Genomic DNA, 20,812 nt, shown 5'->3' with positions numbered 1-20,812 from the left:
TGCCGAGTCTTTGCCTTGTAGTTGCATAGAAAACCAAGTCTATAAATTAATTGAATTATATATAAAAGGAGAAACAAATTTGGTGAAACATCATAACACCAAAAGCTCATCTATTCTTGCAACTTTTAAAAATAATGCTACATTGCAAGTGAACTTTTGCCACAGTGGTAGAAAAGTCTTGAGCTCTTACATGACGACGTGAGTTCAAATTCCGTCGATGGTTAATCTAACATTTAATCTAATAAAATATATTGTTTGACAAAAAAGAAAAAATAATGATGCATTAAATAAAGAAAAATTAGTGAAATAATAAAAAATAAAAACAAAAAAGATAAAATAAAAAAATAAATTAAGCAGATATCTCTTTACTGCAATGATAAAAAGTAATCATGGCTATGCATCTAGGTGTGGGTTTGATCCATACCGAACCCCATACCTTTGAACAACTAACAACTCAGAGCATCTCCAATAGACATATCAAAAGATAAATGTCAAATGTTAATTTGATGGCTGACGTGACAATGTCAAATTTTCTTTTTTTTTTCCAACCGATATGTTTTTTTTGTTATAAATGGTATTTGTATGACCCATTTTAAAAAAGAAATCAATTAAAATAAATTTTCAAAAATGATCCTTGCCGGATCCTTTTCCAGGGGATCCAGGAGATCTCATGATCATGATCGATCGCTCATCGCACATCATACATCGTGCGATCAATTTTCGTTATGTATATTTAATTTTAAATTTTAAATGATTTTTTATCGCACAATGTACGATCAACTGTCATGATCACAGGATCTCCCGAATCCCCAGGAAAAAGGATTTGGTGATGATCTTTTTCCTATAATTGGTGCATTAATGGGATTCACACAATAAAATATTTAAAAATTATTTGACATTACCTTTTCTCATCTCAAATTTGACTTATGAAAACTCATATGTCAATCCACATGGGATTGACATATTGATATGAACTTGCTCCTACCCTCAAATTTAATTACAAGGTATTCCATTTAGGATTTGATATCTTATTTGAATATGATCTTAGACACTAACACTATCGTTTCAAAAAAAAAAATTATAAAATAAAATAAAAAGTAAATTGTAACACATGTTCGCTAGTTTATTAATAAAAGCAATTTTAGACAGAAAAAAGAAGTTGATAAAGAGTGCCAAGTCAGACCGACGTTTTAGTGGGCCCCGCCTGAAAAGTAAAGTGAAAAGTCACCAAACGCGAACCCCTTGATTCAGGTCCACTCATTTCATCACACGTGTCAAGTGAGGTATACGTGTGAAGCATGTCCTGGTTCTTGGGGCGAAACACCAAAAAGAATCCTGCTAACGGCTGTGATTTTGCCTTTCAAACACAGAAATCTCCTCTTGTGCTGACACGTGTACCAAAACCAGGAGCATATCTTGGCCTTTCCACGTGTGACTCGTAGCCGTCTGATTAGATGGAATATAAATTTTTTTTTATTTATTTTCTATGTACTTTGTTTTATTGCTAACCACATGTTAATTTAATTTTTATTTTTATGAATGATTCTTCTGGCCGGAAATAGTATTTAAGGTTGTTTATTTATTTATTTTATGCTTATATTTGTATCTTTTTTTAACTAAAAGGCATAAGTTTGGTTTTGAACCTTATCTTTTTTTTTTTTTTTATGGAATTGGACCAGTTGATGGCTTTGTTATGATAATTTACTTTTAAAGAAGCCAATGATAGTAGCAATACTTGTATTTGAAGTGCATTTGAAAGAAACACCGTTTATGTGCTTTGTTGCATGAAGTATTTAAGTGTTTTATTTTTTTCATTATTCACTTGCATTTTTACTTTTGCTTCTAAATCATTTTCTTCAAAAGCGTTTCTAATCATATTAAAAACACTTCCAAACATTATTGAAAACTGAAAAAAAAAAAGCTAGGAATACGGGACAATGGATTGAAGTTCAAATTCAGTACGGATATCCGGTTCGAAATCAATTTGAGAAGAGGAATAATGCATTGGGCTTTTTTGTTGTAAAATTTGTTATTTGGGCTTTTTGTTGTAAATTTTGGGCATTGGGCTCAATGTCACTTGTGTGTGTGTATATATATATATATATATATATTTTTAATTCAAATAATAGATTAGATGTTAGATTAGCCACTGACGGGGTTTGAACTCATACTGTCATGGAAGAGCTCAACTCATTTCTACCACTATGGTAAAGGGCATTTGCAATGTCACCTTGTAGTTTGGTCCACTAATTTGGGCGATGCAAAAGGAATTAAATACCCATGAAATAGTATAGGTTAGAGAAAAAATTTCACCTGGTTGAAGTTATTTCTAACATTAGGTTCTTGAAATTGGCATAACTCTTCACTTTGGTTCTTGAGATTTAAAATCGATATAAAAGTCTCTAAGATTGTCTACTATAAATCATTTTGGTCATTTCGTGAAAAGTATCCGTTAAATTGAGGGTATTTTTGTCAAATCAACATTTCTCCTTGAACTTGTGGTTTATTCAATATAACAGGTATTTTTCATAGAAGAACCAAAACAATTGACGGTAGACAATCTCAGGAACCACTTTTATCTATTTTAAATCTCAATAACCAAAGTCAAGAGTTATGATAATATCATAGATCATTTTAGCCACAAAAAACCACCCTTTAATTCAGAATATTGTAGTTGACTTGGTAACATGGCATTTCGTCAAGGTAAAGCACTCAAGAAAGTCAAGAAGCTCAAGGGCAACACGGCTACTGAAGGATATGATGCGTCCATTTGGTTGAAAATATGGCACTGCGTACTACTTAGTCTTCCACCCTTCCTTAGTGCTCATGCAACCCAAAAGTGTTTGGTTCTTTCCATATTACTTAAATTCCTCATTTCGTTATTGCTTCCTTTTGTTCTCACTTGTTTGGTCTATTTCTCTACAAAGAAAGGCATTTATTCATCCATGGAAACCTATTTAATTTCATACATGAACATTAGGATGTCTCAAAAATGCAAAAATAGAAAGCAATCTAACATGTTATATTGTCAAACCGACAATATTTCAATTTTGACATGAGGAGTTATGAATAGGGTAAGATGGATTTGATTCATAGTTTTTCAGGTATTGAATTATAAGTTCTAATGATAAACTCAAACTTTATTTATTTATTTCATGTCTCAATAAACAAAAGTCGAGAATTGGCACAATCAAATATCATATTTTAATAAACCGCGAAAGCAGTGGCGAAGCCACGTGAGGGCGAGGAGTGGCGACCGCCACTCCCCTCGCCGGAAAATAGGACTAGATTTCTGGGTCCGCCCCTCCTCTCGTCGGAAAATAAGGCCAGGAGCGTGTAGCCGCCCCTCTCGTTAATCGGAAAACCTGTAAGAATGTTCTGCAACTTTTGTTGCTCCCATAGGCGGACACACGTTATGGAAAAAAGTGGGAAGTTGCCCATCCGGCTCTCGAAAAACCCCTTCACCGAAGCCCATTTTACCCACCCAGACTGCCTGAAACCACCCTGTGAGGAAGGGCAAAACCCGAGCAGCAATAGCGGCCAGGTCAAGAGGAGGAAGAAGAAGCAATATTATAAAACAAATCTTAGCAAACGATGTCGTTTGGCTGAGCACTTAAAGTGGATGATGACGTTTTATTCAAATAGAACAAATCCTTTGACATTTATGGCTCACACGTCATTTGAACCCAAGCATCTCTAATTAATTTTTCATTCTTTTATTTATTTATTTATGTTTTATTTGTTTTTTTTCCTTTTATGAACAAGGTATACTTATCTATTTTTTATATAAAACATTTATCATACTTATATAAAAATAATAACTATGCACATTGTTTGACTACTATAATACCTACAATTTGTAAGTGGTGTTTTGCATTAGTTGTTTAATTGATATAGAATTAGCGTAATATGCTTTTTATCTATTTTGTTTCTATTGTACAATTACGTAATGTACGTAACAATACTATAAAAAACAGTGTTTAAATCCTCCTTCAAATATTCCGGGTACAACGGATAGTCCTTATTTGAATATTTCCGGATAGACTTTCTTCGAATATTTCAGTTACTCCAAATCCTCCTTCGAGTATTCCAGGTAGTTATGAACGATATTAATATTGTATATTATGTACAAAGATTTGGTTGTCTATATTTTTTATGAACCTTTTACGCTTTTAAATTTCGCCCCTCCTGCCGAAAATTCCTGGCTTCGCCACTGCGCGAAAGTTAAGAATATAAGAAACATTTTAATACACATTTCAGATAAATATGCATGTCATAATCATGAACTACCACGAGGTGATTTAGTAGTTGTGGATGAATTTTAAACTCGTATTTCACACGGGACGTTTGGGATTTCATATATGGCGCTAGTGAATCATACAATGATGACCATATAGTGAAATGCCTTTGCGAAGGGTTGGACTGCCGTGATAAAGCCACAAACCGATCATTTTTAAGGAAAAAAATGTCATAATCATGACAACAATTTATACAATTGAACTTTATGTCGCCAATCCCCCTAGACTTAAGAAATGTGGACTGTCGTGGTGCAACCATGACCTTATGTTACATTTGACCAGTCTTTCTGACTTTTAAAAATGTGGGATGTCATGGTAAAACACCAACTAATCTATTTTTGTTATTTTTTTTAAAAAATGTCATAATCATGACGATTACATAATTAAACTTTATACGTTTGGCCTCTCAAACATAAAATTCCGACTCCACTATCGATTAAGATGACTAATTCCACAAAAGAACATATCACCAGAGTTGGTTTCTTTTCCATCAATTCCTCATTGGGGTGACCTGGTCACCATCTTGACCCAAAAAAAAGTTAAAAAGAAATAAAAATAAAATCACTTTTAATTCTTAAATATTCCAAATTATGCAAAAGTAGGCCAAGCCCAATGAACTACCCCACAAATCATGCACACATCATTGTGCGGCAGCGGCAAAAGATAGAAAAGCCCATCTCCGACGCAGCCCACGTAATCCTCACAACGTGTCGCTCGGGATTTTCCATTGCGTGTATAAACGCACCAGAGAGAGAGAGAGAGAGAGAGAGAGGCATCGATGGTTTTACTAGTTCATTGCGGAAGAAGAAGAAGAAAAATGTGATAAAAAAAGCTCCCAGTAAATGCTTCTTTGTTGTCCGCTCTGCTTCCTCTGCTTTTCGAGCCGGCCAATCGCATCCCAACCCAATTCTTACTTTTCCAATTCTCTCGATTTGTTTTTTGTTTTTCTGTATTGATCTCTCAAGTTCTTAGCTGTGAATTGGATTGAGGGGTTTGAGAGGTCGAAACAGGATTGATTGGTTTTGATTTGGATTCGGGGCACCGACGAGTGGTTCAATCGGATCGTCAGGTGCAAATCGGATTTGGGTCGATCTTATTTTTCGGTATATGTTGGTGGGTTTTGAATTTTGATCCGATTTTGTTGATTGGATTGGAAATCAAAATTCTGGGTTCGATTTGAAATGGTATATTTCCATAGCTCAATCTCGGTCTGCAACTCCGTTGACCAACCAAACGCTCCCATGGCGGATTCAATGAGTTTAACCGACCCAAGTGCCAAATCTAAGCAAACCAACCATGTTCAAGGAAGAAGAAAGATACCCAATTCCCCCAATTGCTCAAAGACTCCTTCTTGCGATCGATCTCGATCGGCTTTGATCGATGTCGTGTTATTCATTGCGGTGGTTTGCGCTTTTGGATATTTGCTACTGCCGTATGTGAAGTTTGTATCTGTTAAGACAATTGAAATTGTGCGAATAATCATGTATGTGCTGAGGGAGGAGGTTTCGAATGCTCCGTTGGTGTACGGATGCATGGGACTTAGCCTCTGCTGTGCGGCATTGGCCGCTTGGGCTCTGCTGGCCTGCACCAGCAGGAAATGTGGGAATCCCAATTGCAAGGGCCTCCGAAAGGCTGCTGAATTCGACATTCAGCTGGAGACGGAGGACTGTGTGAAGAATTCGGCTTCGGTGGCTAAGGACGGAGTGAAGAAGGGCCTTTTTGAATTGCCCCGCGATCACCACCGCGAATTGGAGGCCGAGCTTAAGAAGATGGCGCCACCTAATGGGAGAGCAGTGCTTTTGTTTCGGGCTAGGTGCGGGTGTTCTGTTGGTAGATTGGAAGTTCCGGGACCGAAGAAGCTTAAAAAGATCAAGAAGTAGGATTATGATGAGGACATGAGTAGTCATAATGCAGAGAAGAAGAGTGCCGTTCTGCAAGCCGTCTTCTCGGAACACAGTGTTGTTTTTAAATAAGCTTAGCTCATGGAATAAGTTGTAAGGATTATATACCCTTGGTTATAGCAGGGAATATATAACAATCCCGTATTTAATTTCATTTCCTTTTGGTTATATGTTTTGTCTAAAGTTTTTGAATTTGAAATTTAAATTTGGTTATCCATTGATGCAGTTCTGTTGTTCTTTTTCTTTTCGTTTATAGAATATGATTCTTCTGTGATGTAATATTGTCTTGAAATGGTTTCTCTGCATTTGCACAATAGTAATGTGTTTATCGATTTGCTCAGAGGTAGCGGAATTATACTTCCGTTGCAGAGAAGCGGTCTCTGATTCCGCAGTTTCAAGTTTTTGTTGAAGTTTGCAGCTTACTTGGCTGTGTAAACTTATAAAAGCAGGAAACTTTTCATTCATATCATGCCAGGTGACAGTAATCTTGAAAACCTGGCTTAGAAAGCAGCGGTTCTGGTTCGATGAGTGGAAACTGATGAGGTAAACTCAATGCAATTCCCCGAAGGAACTAGCATTTGATTGTGACTGTATTGTGGTTGTGATATGCTTTGTCTGTCTACTCATGTTTGCACCACACTGCATAATTTGCTTGGCTGCTTTGCTTTATCTTAGCAATTTATTCTGCTTTAGGTTAGCTTTAAGCTTTATCATAAAGAAATCGGTCTGATAGGATAGCTAGTGCATGCACGCATGAAGGTTCCTAGTGAAATATTAGATCCATTCTTCATTCATCTGCGATTGCACTGTATTGTATGCTCCCTCGTCGATAAATTATGTTTCAAGATCCTTATCAGAAGAGGATTGAGGCGTTCTCATTCTGCTTAGAGTAGTAGAGAGTTTCGGGTTTGAAAAATCCTCGGATGTCATGGTTTAGGTTGGAAAGAAATACTGGTGAAGATCACTTGGTTGTGATGGTGCAATTGCTGCTCTACCGGTTCACCTGCACGCGTGGGTGGCTGGCGGTACCTGGGTTCTAGAGCGGACTGTGCGTATGCATTCGACGATATTTGACATGTAAGGTTCAGAATGCTTTGTAGTTAGATTACTAGTGAACTTTGTTGTTTGCTTTGATGGAATGAGCACAAGACGATGAACTTAGTCCACCTTTAATCCTTGGGAGTGACCAATTGGTCATTTACTATAGTGGTGGAAATCAGTTGAGTTCTTGCGTGGTGATGTAGATTCGAACTCCGTTTGGACTAATTTAACAAAATATTTCGTTTGACTAAAAAAAATCCTTGGGAGTGAGAAAGATGAAGGGACATGTTGGGCATAAGGAAGTTTCCTATGCTTTGATGCAATCATGAAACGGTCGTGTTATTTCATTTTTTTGGTGAAATTCACTTTTGTGTTTTATTTTCCAAGAATAAAAGGGTGAGGAAAAAGCTTCCTATCACTCTTTTTGGTTTCAATGTATGGTGGCTAAAAGTGGCACAGCAATGAACACTTCTGCATTTGAGGTGACATAGTAACACTATTTTAAATTAATCATTAAGCCCATGATAGTAGTATTTTAAATCACAGTCCATTTTAACGGTATTTCAAATTACTGTTCACGGTAACGGTATTTCAAATTGATTACAATCGAGCGGAAAAGTTTAGACTCGTAACATTGTATGGTCGACTTGGAAAGTATAAAACACGTTTCCCATTCTAATCACAAATATAATAAATATTTATATGGTCGATACGTCTACGTATGTCTCTAATTGAAATTGTTTTTATTTTCCATATATGTCATTTTTTCTATAAGAGCAATACTAAAGGAGATAAACTTTGAACACAAGATCTCAAGTGCTTAATTTTTCATCATGTTTTTTAGGACTTACTTGTAGTAAATCTTGACATATATTTAACCGTTGTATTTGATCTAACGATTTAAATTAAGTGATCAAGGACGGTTGGCACTTAAAAAAATCGTTACTCCATGTGAGATACAAAACCATATTCATTAATTGAGAAACCAAACCCGCACCCTTCTTTTACAAAATCATCAATTAAATAAATTAAAGAAAAATAAAAAATTAAATTAAAAATAAAATACAAAAAGCGCATCGTTTTGGTTTACTCTCTAGTTTCTACCTCCAGAGTATGGCTGACATTTTGAACCTGACCTGACCCGACCCGACCCGTTAAAACTAGTATTTGGGTGAGTGCTTAACCAGTTGGGTTGTTAACGGGTCAACTCGTTAGTCACCCATTAAGTAACGGGTCATTTTGGGTCAACCCGCGAAACCTGTTAGCACCCGTTAACACCCGTTAAGAAGGACTTTTGTGTAATTTTATAGTTGGAATAGAAAACCTAGCTCTCTCTGTTATCTCATGTTCGAACCCGACTGAGTGGCGCCGTTCTCTCCCTCATCTTCTTCCTTAAAGTTGGCTGCCGTTCACTAAGTTCTGCCACCCTCTCTCCGGTAAGTTCCGATTCCCTTTCAACTCTTCTTCCATGGCAATTAATTTTCGTTTTTGCATATTATATTTTTCGTCTTTCTCAGTTTTTGCTTGAGCTTGGTTTGAGGTGGTACTCTTCATATGAGCTTCGAATTAATTTGGAATTAGTTGATTTGTGTTTAATGATTTCGATTGCGATTGTGCTTTTGTTGTGCAAATGGTGCTTTCTGTGTGTGATTGTGCTTTTGTTCTCTTCCTTCGCAAGTTAGATAGAGAGAGATCTTCCCACTTCTCCATCCCATCACACACTCGATTCATACACACACTCATACATACGTTATTCTTCTATCATGGGTTTGATGGTGATTGAGGAGGAGAAGCAAGCGGCGGCCAAGCCCTTCGACGAATTGGGTTTTGATTAAAATACGTGTTCTGTTTTCGCATTGGAAAAAAGGTCATTGCTTTTCTCCTTTGCTTTCCCTTTTTAGTTCCTTTGTTTATTGCTTATTGTTTAGAAAAAGTAAGGAAACCTCATTTTGCAGCCTACGATTTCTTTTGCCTTTTGCCTTTTATGGGTCCTTTGTTGTTCACAAAATCAAGAACTGGTGGTGGAGATAGAGAGGGAATTTAAGAGAGAGATGCTCTTCTTGTTACTTATAAATTAGAAAGTGAATGATTGATTTAGACCTACAAGCAAAAGGCGCATTCGAGTTCACAAAGTGGACTTTGTGAGAGATATTTGCTTCTACCTTTTGGTCATTGTATGTTTGGGTGTTATCTTGATTCACAAGGAAATAGATGTGTGGGCTGCAATGGCTTTCTCTTCGCTCTATATTGCTTATGCGATTGTGGTTTACATCTCACACAAGCATCGGAAGAAAAGTGTAGAATTGAGCTGTAATTCGAGCAATGAAAGTGACTTGACTGTGCCAATTCTTAGTAGAGGAAGGAGCTGCACAAGGCAGTTCTGAAGTAGTAGAAGTCAAGAAATGCTGCTCTAATCTTAGATTATCGGTTTTTTTACGCCGACTGATTTTCATACTTGAGCTGCCGTTTTATCTGCCTAGGAGATTGACTATTCCTATTGTTTGTGAAGCAAGATGGTATAAGCCATATGTAGTTGCTTCAGTGACACTAGCACCAGTGCTTTTGTCAACACTTTGGAACCATCAATTTGGAAATTTTAGCTTCAAGACAAAACTTGCAATCTATATTATCGGTTTGATTTTTGGAATTACTTTTGGGATGAGAAGTCAAGCCTACCAAAAAAGTGCTTATTTCCTTGGCTTGCTGCATGGTTTGTAATGAGTGTTACTTGGAGTTATCTTACAGCTCAAGAATAGGTAGGGTTGTTAGTTTCAATAGGGTACATATCAGGTGTGAGTTCTTTTAAAGATATTTTCTATGATGTTTAATAATTAGGATGGATTATGCAAGACTAATGTCCAATTTTGTATACTTGCTCATTGCTCTTGATTTTGTGGGTGTGTTGCAGATTTTTGGGTGTTCGATATGCAAATTTTTCCTTGAAGTAGCGATGTAATTGGGTGGTACATCTTGGTGATGTTGAATACGGCATTGCCCCATGACGTATAGCTATGCTTCACATTTTGTAAAACCCTTATGGAGTTCTATTAATTAGTTGATTTGGAACATTGTAGTATGATATATATATATAAAATACATCTTGGTGATGTATATACCTCAGTTATGAGACTCAAAGTCACAAATCTTAAGGTCACAATTTGCATTGAGAAGTAGGTTACTCGGTTTCAGGTGACGGTGCAAAACATTCCCAAAGCCACAAATCTTAAGGTCACAATTTGCATTGAGAAGTAGGTTACTCGGTTTCAGGTCACGATGTAAAACATTTACAGAGTGTATGTACTTCAATCCCCACAGAGAGATATATATATATATATATATATATATATATATATATATATATAATATTTGTAATATTGGGTAAAAGATGTGTAATTTGTATTGGAATGCAAAATGTTAAAAAAAAACAAAAAACAAAAAAAATTGTTAACGGGTGTTAACGGGTGAAACGGGTGACTTATTAGGCTTAACGAGTTAGGTTCGGATGACCCGTTAGCTTAACAGGTTAGATTCGAGTGACCCGTTAAATTAATAGGTTGAGTTTAACCCGACCCAAACCCAATAAATCCGACCGTTTACCGGTCTACTCCAGCGCCTGCACAGAAATATAGAAGCTTTTCAGTTGGAAGGTCAGCAACTTCGAACTAGGCGCATCCGAATTTTCCAGGCGGAATTCCCAATGCTGATCCTCTCTCCTACACCGCCGACCCCTTCGTCCCCCTCACTCTCCTCCTTTCCACCCTGAAACCGCACCGTTCCTCTCCTCTCCTCCCAACCGCAACCTCGTCGTTTCACTGAACGGAGAGACTCCGGTGTTCCGTTTCAAGGGTACCAACTTTCCTCACCAGCTCCATTTCTGATTCGCTGATCTAGTTCCATGTTTCAAATCATGGAGATCCCACTCTTGCGCTACGAAAATATAGCGTTGGATCAGTTCCAGAGCGGATCCAGCTTACATTTTTCGTTCTCGGATCCTAAGTTCTTCAGGCGGAGATCGTTATCTCTGTTTTCTGGGTACTGTTTCCAATTCAGTCGACGAAAATGGAGGAACCCATTGCTGCATATCAAGTGTTCTTCCGTGGAGCAGGAGCTGAAGCCGCGTCCGAAGCCCGTGCCGTCGAAAATCGAGGTCGATGAGCCGAAGGCGGCGCCTTTGGAAGATACCCAGATCGTGAAACGCAATTCTGGGCTTTGTAGTCAGATTGAGAAGCTGGTTTTGTGTAGTCGGTACCGGGAAGCGCTTGAATTGTTCGAGATTTTGGAGTTTGAAGGTGGGTATGAATTGGCGGGTCATACGTACGACGCTTTGGTGAGTGCTTGCATTAGTTTGAAATCGATTAGGGGGGTTAAGAGGGTTTCTAGTTACATGATTAGTAATGGGTTTGAATTGGATCAGTATATGAGGAACAGGGTGCTTCTTATGCATGTGAAATGCGGGATGATGATTGATGCACGTAGATTGTTCGAGGAAATGCCTGAGAGAAACCAGGTTTCTTGGAACACGATAATCGGGGGCCTTGTGGATTCGGGGAATTTCATGGAGGCCTTCCATTTGTTTCAAATTATGTGGCACGAATTTTCTGACGCTGGATCGCGGACTTTTGCCGCCATGATTCGGGCATCAGCTGGTTTGGCACTCATTTTTGCTGGAAAACAGTTTCATTCCTGTTGTTTGAAGATGGGGCTGGGTTCTGATATTTTTGTGCCTTGTGCGTTGATCGATATGTACAGCAAGTGTGGGAGTATCGAAGATGCTCAATGTGTTTTCGATGAGATGCCGCGGAAGACAACAGTAGGATGGAATACTATCATTGCAGGTTATGCACTTCATGGTTACAGCGAGGAAGCTCTGAGTATGTACTATGACATGCGTGATTCTGGTGTTAAGATGGACCATTTCACATTTTCTATGATCATAAGAATCTGTGCAAGGTTGGCTTCACCGGAACATGCTAAGCAAGCTCATGCAGGTCTAGTTCGTCACGGTTTTGGGTTAGATATAGTGGCGAACACATCACTTGTAGACTTCTATTGCAAATGGGGAAGAATAGAAGACGCCCGTCATGTTTTTGACCAGATGCCTCTCAAGAATGTTATATCTTGGAATGCCTTGATAGCTGGATATGGTAATCATGGTCGGGGTGACGAGGCTGTTGAGATGTTTGAGAAGATGCTTCAGGAAGGAATGGTACCTAACCATGTTACATTTCTTGCTGTATTGTCTGCTTGCAGTCATTCTGGTTTATCAGAATGCGGATGGGAGATTTTTGACGCAATGAGCAGGGATCACAAGATCAAGCCCCGGGCAATGCATTATGCTTGTATGATTGAATTGCTAGGTCGAGAAGGGCTTTTAGATGAAGCTTATGAACTATTAAGAGACGCTCCCTTTGATCCCACAGCAAATATGTGGGCTGCCCTGCTAACAGCTTGTCGAGTCCATGAGAATTTAGAGCTCGGAAAATTCGCTGCAGAGAAACTTTATGGGATGGAACCTGATAAGCTAAGTAATTATATTGTGCTCTTAAATATATACAACAGTTCTGGGAAGTTGAAGGAGGCTGCCGGTGTTGTTCAGACTTTAAGAAGAAAGGGTTTGAGAATGCTTCCGGCATGCACTTGGATTGAAATTAAAAAACAGGTAAATATTTTTCGTTCTGGAGACAAAAGCCACGCTGAAACAAGAGAGATTTACCAGAAAGTGGATGACTTGATGATCAAGATTTCAAAACACGGTTACATCCCTGAGGAGAAGTGTCCACTTCCTGATGTCGATGAACATGAGCAGACGTCGTTTTACCACAGCGAGAAACTAGCCATAGCTTATGGTCTGATCAGTACTTCGGATGGGACGCCAGTGCAAATTGTGCAGAGTCACCGTATTTGCGGAGACTGCCATTCTGCGGTTATGTTAATTGCTAGGGTTACGGGAAGGGAAATCGTAGTGAGGGACGCCAGCAGATTCCACCATTTCAAGGATGGGAGTTGCTCTTGTGGAAATTACTGGTGATGGCAGAGTTATTTATGTACTCGTGTTTTGATTCCTCTTTGATTTATTTAATCGTACATTTACAAAATAGAGAGTGGAGTGTAACGAAAAAAAGAGAATGTGAAAATCACTTCCGCAAACTGTTGTACGAGTTCTCTCAGCCTTAGGGTTAAATACTATATGTTGTAAACAAAGAATAAAGACCAATGAATAGAATCAAGATCTTTTTATTCTTCTTCTTCATATTGCTTGCAAAAATTGTTGTCCTATGTAAGTTTATCTTACACAGCCGGTACCAAGCTCGGATAAAGAAGAGTGGAGGGTGTCAGGTAGTCGACAACTGACACTCCTTTTTCACGTTGAATCCTTATTAGTCTATTGAGCCAATTATTTTTTCTTCAAAATTAAAAAAAAAAGTATGTTATGATATAAATCAACGTATTAACAAAATATAAAAGACAAACTAATTAAAGTAAAATATCAATAGGAAACTGCATATCAATAGGAAACGGCATATGATGAATAAGAAAAGGTTGACATAAAACAAGAACATCTTCAAAGACTAGGAAAGTGCCATATTTGAGCCATATTGGTGATGATATTCACCCGCATGTTGATCTCATCGTCTTCTTCCATCATTGCCGGCACGTCAGGCTCAACATTGATACTGCAGAGTGGAATGGCAGGTTTAACATTGATCCGGCAGAGCGAGCAGGAAGAGCGCTTGGCGATCCAGGTTCGAACACAAGCTGAGTGAAACTTATGCTTACAAGGCAATGTTATCTCCTTATCGACTTCTTCACAATTCAAGCCTTCCGTGCAAATACTGCAGCACTGCCACTCATCCAACAACAATGGCTTCATCATCCACGCTTCCTCCATAAGTGATCCTATGGATGCCACCGTCGCTACAGAAGCATTGTTGGATTCTTGGGACATCATCCTGGTCTTTATCTTTACGTCTTCCGAATTATCAGACACGGTTTGATTAATATGCTTACTTATTGATTTTCGAATACAAGCCATTGTTATCTCCTTATTGGCTTCTTCACCATTCAACCCTTCTGAGAAAATACTGTAATTATCCGACAGCAAAGACTTCGTCGTCCATGCTTCCTCCATGAGTGATCCTATGGATGCCGCCGCAAATACAGACGCGTTGCTGGATTCTTGGGACATCGTTGTTGTCTTCGAGCAAAATTCCTCCGAATTACTAAACACCTTGATTATTTGCTTGCTTATTGAGGAGTACTTGGCCTCTGTATATAAAAGGCATGCTATTTCCTGCATCGTGAAGGACGAGTCCATCTCCCAAACTCTGTAGGAAACCTTTCTTTGGTTTGTTTTTGGAGGAGAGCAGAAGATGCAATCCTACCAAGGATAAAAAATTATTGAAAAGAGTAACTTTTCTTTTACTTGATAACGTATATTGTAAATTATAAACTACGGGGAGAAAAATTTAAACTTAAATGTAAATAAACAAGCACGTTAATTACCTTAAAAACAAGCACATTCATACAACTGTCCTAACTCAAATGTGATTAACTGTCCTAACTCATGACTAATTAGGGGTGCAAAGTTTGATTGAAATTTATGATTCCGCCATTGGATTTCCGTTTTGAATCCAATTACTTTTGAAACTTGGATGCATCCATATGGAAATTTGAATGCATATAGAAATTGGAAATTGGAATAAAAACATTTCTGAATCCATATGGAAATTGGAATGCATATAGGAATTCTGAACTTTCGACCTGAATTGTTTCAAATTTATGTTTCCAACTTATGGTGACAAATATTTTTTCTAAATATTCAAATATTTTATGGTTATTTATTAATTCTGTTTCTTTATTATTTAATTCTGTATTTTGATTATTTTTTTTATACAATTTATTCATTAGCTTTTACATTTAACGTACATTTATATATTGAAATGATGAACATAGTATACTACGAATTAATTGAATGTATACATGTTTAAACATACTAAATATTAAAAAAGAAAAATAAATTGCACAAATGTTCCAAAAATTTGAGATATTGATTAAACTTTTCCAAAAGTTTTGATTGGAAATTCCGATGGGACTTGGATTGTCTGCCCTCCCATTTAAGTGCCCTCTCCGTGCCCTCCTGTTTTGTGTGGTCACGGTTAAGTCACGTTAATATTTTATATTATTTTTTTATAAAAATAATAAAACAAAAAGAAATAGTAATATAAAATGTTGACGTGGCTTAACCGTGACCACAAAAACAGGAGGGCACGGGAGGGCACAGAAATTGGAGGGCAGACAATCCAAGTCCATTCCGATGCAATTAAAAAATGGAAATTGGACTTTAGCCTAAGCCGGCCGTTTCTCTTTTTGTCAATTCCAAGCTCCCCCTTGAAGATCTTATTTTCCAGTGAGAACAATGAATGGGTTCGTTGACCTGCAATCTTGAGTTTCTTTAGAGGCTGTCGATCCTGTGCTTGTCAATGGCTTCTTCATCGTCGTCTTCATCTGCTATTGATTGGAAATATGATGTGTTCCTGAATTTTAGAGGGGAAGACACTCGAAAGACCTTCATCGGCCATCTGTACAAAGCTCTAGTTCACAACTCAATCAACACCTTCATTGATGCCCAAGAGCTCAGAAAAGGCAACGACCTTTCGCAGCTACTAAAAGCTATTAGCGGCTCGAGGCTTTCGATTGTAGTTTTTTCTCAAAACTATGCTTCTTCCAGATGGTGCTTAAAAGAACTCGTCCACATCCTGCACTGCATGGATACGCATGAGCACATAGTGGTCCCTATTTTCTACGGAGTAGATCCATCTCATGTTCGTAAACTCGAGGGAAGTTTTGCAGAAGCTTTTTCTAAACATGAACACGATTCTAACGCCGGCATGGAAGAGGTGCAGGGCTGGAGCTCCGCCCTGAGAAGAGTCCCCAATTTATCTGGCTGGGATTCACGAAATTACGAGTAACTCTCACTCCTTCATGATCTTATTAATTGTCAGGGTTTGGAATTCTAGCTAGTTTCCTGTTTTCGACATTACTGCTTGTTGCTCAGATACTTTATAATAATACTGTTTTTCGAATTCTGCAGGGATGATGCCAAGCTTATTGAGTTGATCGTAGAAGATATATTCAAGAAACTGATCAACATCTCAACAAGTGAAAAGAATGGCTTGGTTGGAATGGATTCCCGCTTACAGAAAATGGATTCACTATTATGTCCCGAGGTGAATGATGTTCGCTTTGTTGGAATATGGGGTATGGGCGGTATAGGCAAAACCACCATCGCCAGAGCTATGTATGACAGAAGCAATCATCACTTTGAAGGTTGCTGCTTTCTCGAAAATGTCAAGGAACGTTTCCCGACATTTGATGCAGGTGAAGCACCACTCGATGTGCAGGCAGAACTTCTATCTAGTATCAAGTAGATGATGGCAAGAACTTGAGATATGGTTTTGAGATATGGTTTTCAGAAGATGATGGCAAGAGTAGGTAAGAAAAAAGTTCTACTTGTTCTTGATAATGTAGAGAATTCAACCCAAATTGAAGCCTTAATCGGAAAACAACCTTCATTTGGTGGCGGAAGTCGAATCATTATAACAACTCGAGATAGGCAATCGCTAAGTAGAGTTGGTGATCAGATATAAGCCCGAATTGTGAAATGACGACGACGCTCTTGAACTTTTTATGCAGTATGCTTTCAGTACAAAGCAACCCACAGGAGAATACAATCATTTGTCAAGCCATTTGATAAAATATGCTCAAGGTCTGCCTTTAGCACTTAAAATCTTGGGAGCTTTTCTCGAAAACAAAAGTGTACTTGTGTGGAAAGACGAGTTAAAGAAAATCGAGAGAACCCCGCACTTGGGAATTCAGAAAGTCCTCAGAACGAGCTTCGATGGACTTGACGATTTACAGAAGGAAATATTTCTTGATATTGCATGTTTCTTTAAACAAATGAAAAAAGATTATGCAACAAGCATTATGGAGGGTTGTGGCTTCCATCCCCATACTGGATTAGAAGTTCTAGTTGGTAGAGCTCTTGTAGTTATCTCATCTGACGGTACACTCGAGATGCATGATTTACTAGAGGAAATGGGTTGCGAAATTGTCCGCCAAGAATGTATGAAAGAGCCTGGGAAGCGCAGTAGGTTGTGGAGATATGAAGATGTCTGTCATGTGTTAAATCACAATACGGTAAGATACACATTATATTCATGACCTCCTTTTTTTTCTTAAGTAGAAGTCATTAGTATAAATAAAGCTTCAACTTTGACCAAGAACAAATCCATGAGAAACATGCACTAGCTTTACATTCTTAATTAGGTTTGTACTCACTCAATTTGTAATTTTTGGTTATCCAGGCAACTGAAGCAGTTGAAAGTATAATTGTGCGTTGGCTGCATTCAAACAATGTAGTAGAATTAAATATGGCTTTTGTTAAAATGACAAAACTAAGACTACTCAGAGTCCACTCGTACTATTTACCAGCAAAACACCCAATGGTTGATGAAAACCTATATGAGGATTTAAAGTTTCTTTCTAGAAAGTTAAGTTGTCTTTTCTGGCCCAATTGCCCTCTAAAGTTTTTGTCATCCAAATTTAACCCGGAGAATCTTGTTGACCTTGACATGCAATATAGTCGCATTGAACACCTTTGGAAAGGAACTAAGGTACGTACATTAATTCATCATTTACATATATATGTTTCCTTTAACTGTGTTTAGTTCGTTATGCCTTGTTATGTAACATATGTTTTTGCGAATGTTTTTCGACAGCCTCTCGAAAAGTTGAAAGTTATCAATCTAAAAGGCTCTCAACTGGAAGAAACTCCCGACTTCACCAAGGCAAGAAATCTTGAGAAACTAATTCTTGATGGTTGTACAAGTTTATCTGAGGTTCACCCATCCATTTGGGCTCTCGAAAAACTTGTCCTCTTGGATCTAAGTTGGTGCTACAGACTCCAGACTATTTCAAGCATCAGTTGTATGAAATCTCTTGAAACCCTTAATCTTTCTTTTTGCTCAAACATTGAGAAGTTCCCAGAGATTTTAGAAGTTATGGAGAAGCTTTCAAAGCTGTGTTTGCGAGGGACATCGATGAAAGAACTGCCTCGATCAATTAACAATCTTACGGGGCTTGTTACTTTAAACCTTGAATGTTGCAGAGAGCTTGAGATGCTTCCAAGCAGCATTGTTCAACTCAAGTCGCTTAAATTTCTTTATCTTTCTGGTTGTTCAAAGCTTGAGGCCTTTCCGAAAAATGTGGAAAATATGGAAGGTTTAAAAGGGCTTTGCCTGGATGAAACATCCGTTAGAGAGCTTTGCCCATCAATTTTCTTTCTTCAAAACCTTGAGCGTTTGAGTCTGGAGCAGTGCACAAAACTTCATAGTCTTCCGAGCAGCATTCATATGAGATCCCTTCGAAACCTTAATCTTTCTGGCTGCTCAAATTTGGAGAGGTTTCCAGAAATTCCTGAGGTTATGGAGAACCTATCAGAGCTTTATGTAGATGGGACTGGAATAGCAGAACTGCCATCATCCATTAAAAATTTTACGGGGCTCGTTACTTTGAACATGAAGGGTTGTAAAAGATTTAAGGTTCTTCCAAGCAGCATTCATATGAGATCTCTTCAAGCCCTAAATCTTTCTGGCTGCTCAAATCTGATGAATTTTCCTATGATTCTAGAAGTTATGGAGAACCTATCAGAGCTTCACTTAGATTGGTTTGTTTACTCAACAAAATTTGAAAAACCTACAGAGCTAGATTCGTCTTTAGACTCAACAACATCCAATAATCTTACAGAGCATGAAGGATATATTCAAGATCATCGAACCTTTACCAACCAATATCTTCAGCAGCTTCCTCATGTTTCAGGGATTGCAATCAAAGAATTGCCATCGGTAATTTATAATCTTACCGGGATTGTTACTTTGACGCTACGGTATAGCAAAGGCTTTAAGAGTCTGACAAGCAGAATTTGTCAACTCAAGTCCCTTAATTATCTTTCTCTTTCTGGTTGTACAAAGTTTGAGGTGTTTCCGGACATTGTAGAAAATATGGAAAGATTAGCCAGCCTTGATCTGGATGAAACATCTATCAGAGAGCTTCCCCAATCAATCGAACGGCTTCAGGGGCTTGTGTCGTTAAATCTGAAAAACTGCAAAAACCTTGTCTATCTTCCGGACAGTATCTGCAATTTGTTAAGTCTTGAATGTCTCACTCTCAGTGGGTGCTCAAAACTTTCTAAGTTGCCTGAGGACTTGTTGTATTTGAAGCGCCTTGATGTAAAGGGAACTGGTAAAAAACAGCGATATTTCAGCACTTTGGGGGAGTTGGCTCAGTTTCGAAGCGCTGCACCTTTGATTGATATTGCAGGCTCAAGTATGAGCACAAGGAGGCGCTGGCTGATGGGGGAGTCCTCTAGAGCGATGATATAGAAAATTTGAGTGATCTTGCAGAGTCAAGCTATGGGGAAGAAGAGTGAAGGCAGCAATATTTGGAGCACCTTGACATAGAGGGAACTGGTATACATCCAGACAACAACCATGGGCCAACAGCTTCCCACCTCAGCGCTTTGGGGGATTCGGTTCAATTTCAGAGCACTGTACTTTTGAGCGTTATGGTGGACGAGGAAAATGAGGCCGTGGCTGTTGGGGAAACTTTGAGTGATCTTGAGGAGTCGAGCTATAAGGAAGAGGAGGAGAAGGCGCTGGCAGCCTCCAGGAGAGGTGGGAGGATATGGGGTTGTTGCATCTGTGGGGCGCGGGCTAATGAGGATTAAGGTATTTGGCGCATCGTCAGCACCCACACTACATGAAGATTGAGGTGAATGAAGGTAGTAAGACTGCGGACTTGGGAGGAAATGGTGTTTTGTTTGTGATTCTTTCGAGTTTCAAGCTGGTCTCTATATTTTCAGGGCTCTTCTATTTAGTTTTTTTTTTCTTTTCCTTTTTTCACCCATTCTTTCTTCATCTGTGGCCTGTATGTGGTGTAGGAAGAGTGGGAAAACCCTTTAAGGGCGGCAATCACAACAAAACATGTCCAAAGATTGGGAAATTTTAACAGCTTGAGTTGTCAGTTTTCGGTAGTATTTGTTAAGGTGGGGTGGATAGCAGCTCCTGTTTGTTGAATCGAGAAAAAATTAATTAACTTCTCTTTGATTTTCTTCACAGGCAAAGGTGCTTAAATTTTTTGTTTGTGAATATGTTTCCAAACAAGGAAAAGGTGACAAAAGTTTCAACAAGAGCCTCCATCAATAACTAACTAAGCTACTGGTGAATGCAAAGTTCGTCGACAATGCAATATGCTGACATATCGAAATGCAAAAACTTTCACATGTGGCGTTAGCAACAAGCAATGACTTAGCGATATCTTCATAGTTTCTGCACGAGCTCAAAAAACCGAAAACCTAAGAAACTAGCACATAAGCAATTGAACCCCGCAAAACTGAGCACCGTCCCCCCAAACTTAAGAGTTTTCTAAGCTCAGCTAGAATATGAGGCACCCATAAAAGCAAAAGGTCTAACCTCCTTATCAAGCCAATGCATTCGAGGAACAAACCTGAGCGCA

The 20,812-nt window shown here is 38.4% G+C and overlaps 4 protein-coding genes and 1 long non-coding RNA gene across 5 annotated transcripts; all 5 read left to right on the top strand.

Annotated features, from left to right (window-relative positions):
- The first annotated feature begins 4,999 nt into the window (after nucleotides 1-4,999).
- LOC103404449 (uncharacterized protein At5g19025) lies at nucleotides 5,000-6,424 on the top strand. Its single transcript, XM_008343360.4, has one exon. It carries the CDS (start codon nucleotides 5,480-5,482, stop codon nucleotides 6,176-6,178), a length of 699 nt encoding a protein of 232 aa, XP_008341582.3. The 5' UTR covers nucleotides 5,000-5,479; the 3' UTR covers nucleotides 6,179-6,424.
- Nucleotides 6,425-8,559: 2,135 nt separating this feature from the next.
- Nucleotides 8,560-10,278, top strand: LOC139193805 (uncharacterized). Its single transcript, XR_011578288.1, has 3 exons — nucleotides 8,560-8,676; nucleotides 8,923-9,107; nucleotides 10,149-10,278. It is a non-coding gene; the product is annotated as an uncharacterized lncRNA (long non-coding RNA).
- Nucleotides 10,279-10,838: 560 nt separating this feature from the next.
- On the top strand, nucleotides 10,839-13,490 carry LOC103404448 (pentatricopeptide repeat-containing protein At5g50390, chloroplastic-like). Its single transcript, XM_008343359.4, has one exon. It carries the CDS (start codon nucleotides 11,136-11,138, stop codon nucleotides 13,266-13,268), a length of 2,133 nt encoding a protein of 710 aa, XP_008341581.3. The 5' UTR covers nucleotides 10,839-11,135; the 3' UTR covers nucleotides 13,269-13,490.
- Nucleotides 13,491-15,720: 2,230 nt separating this feature from the next.
- On the top strand, nucleotides 15,721-16,668 carry LOC139193644 (TMV resistance protein N-like). The gene is made up of 2 exons (XM_070817083.1): nucleotides 15,721-16,205; nucleotides 16,332-16,668. Exons 1-2 carry the CDS (start codon nucleotides 15,721-15,723, stop codon nucleotides 16,666-16,668), a joined length of 822 nt encoding a protein of 273 aa, XP_070673184.1.
- Nucleotides 16,669-16,783: 115 nt separating this feature from the next.
- Nucleotides 16,784-20,305, top strand: LOC103404612 (disease resistance protein RPV1-like). Its single transcript, XM_070817241.1, has 3 exons — nucleotides 16,784-17,437; nucleotides 17,605-17,913; nucleotides 18,019-20,305. Exons 1-3 carry the CDS (start codon nucleotides 16,928-16,930, stop codon nucleotides 19,678-19,680), a joined length of 2,481 nt encoding a protein of 826 aa, XP_070673342.1. The 5' UTR covers nucleotides 16,784-16,927; the 3' UTR covers nucleotides 19,681-20,305.
- Nucleotides 20,306-20,812: the final 507 nt, after the last annotated feature.

Source organism: Malus domestica, chromosome 17 (assembly GCF_042453785.1).
Source record: "Malus domestica chromosome 17, GDT2T_hap1".
Classification (NCBI taxonomy): Eukaryota; Viridiplantae; Streptophyta; class Magnoliopsida; order Rosales; family Rosaceae; genus Malus; species Malus domestica.
Note: the sequence above shows the minus strand (reverse complement) of the source record. Positions and strands in the feature narration are given on the sequence as shown.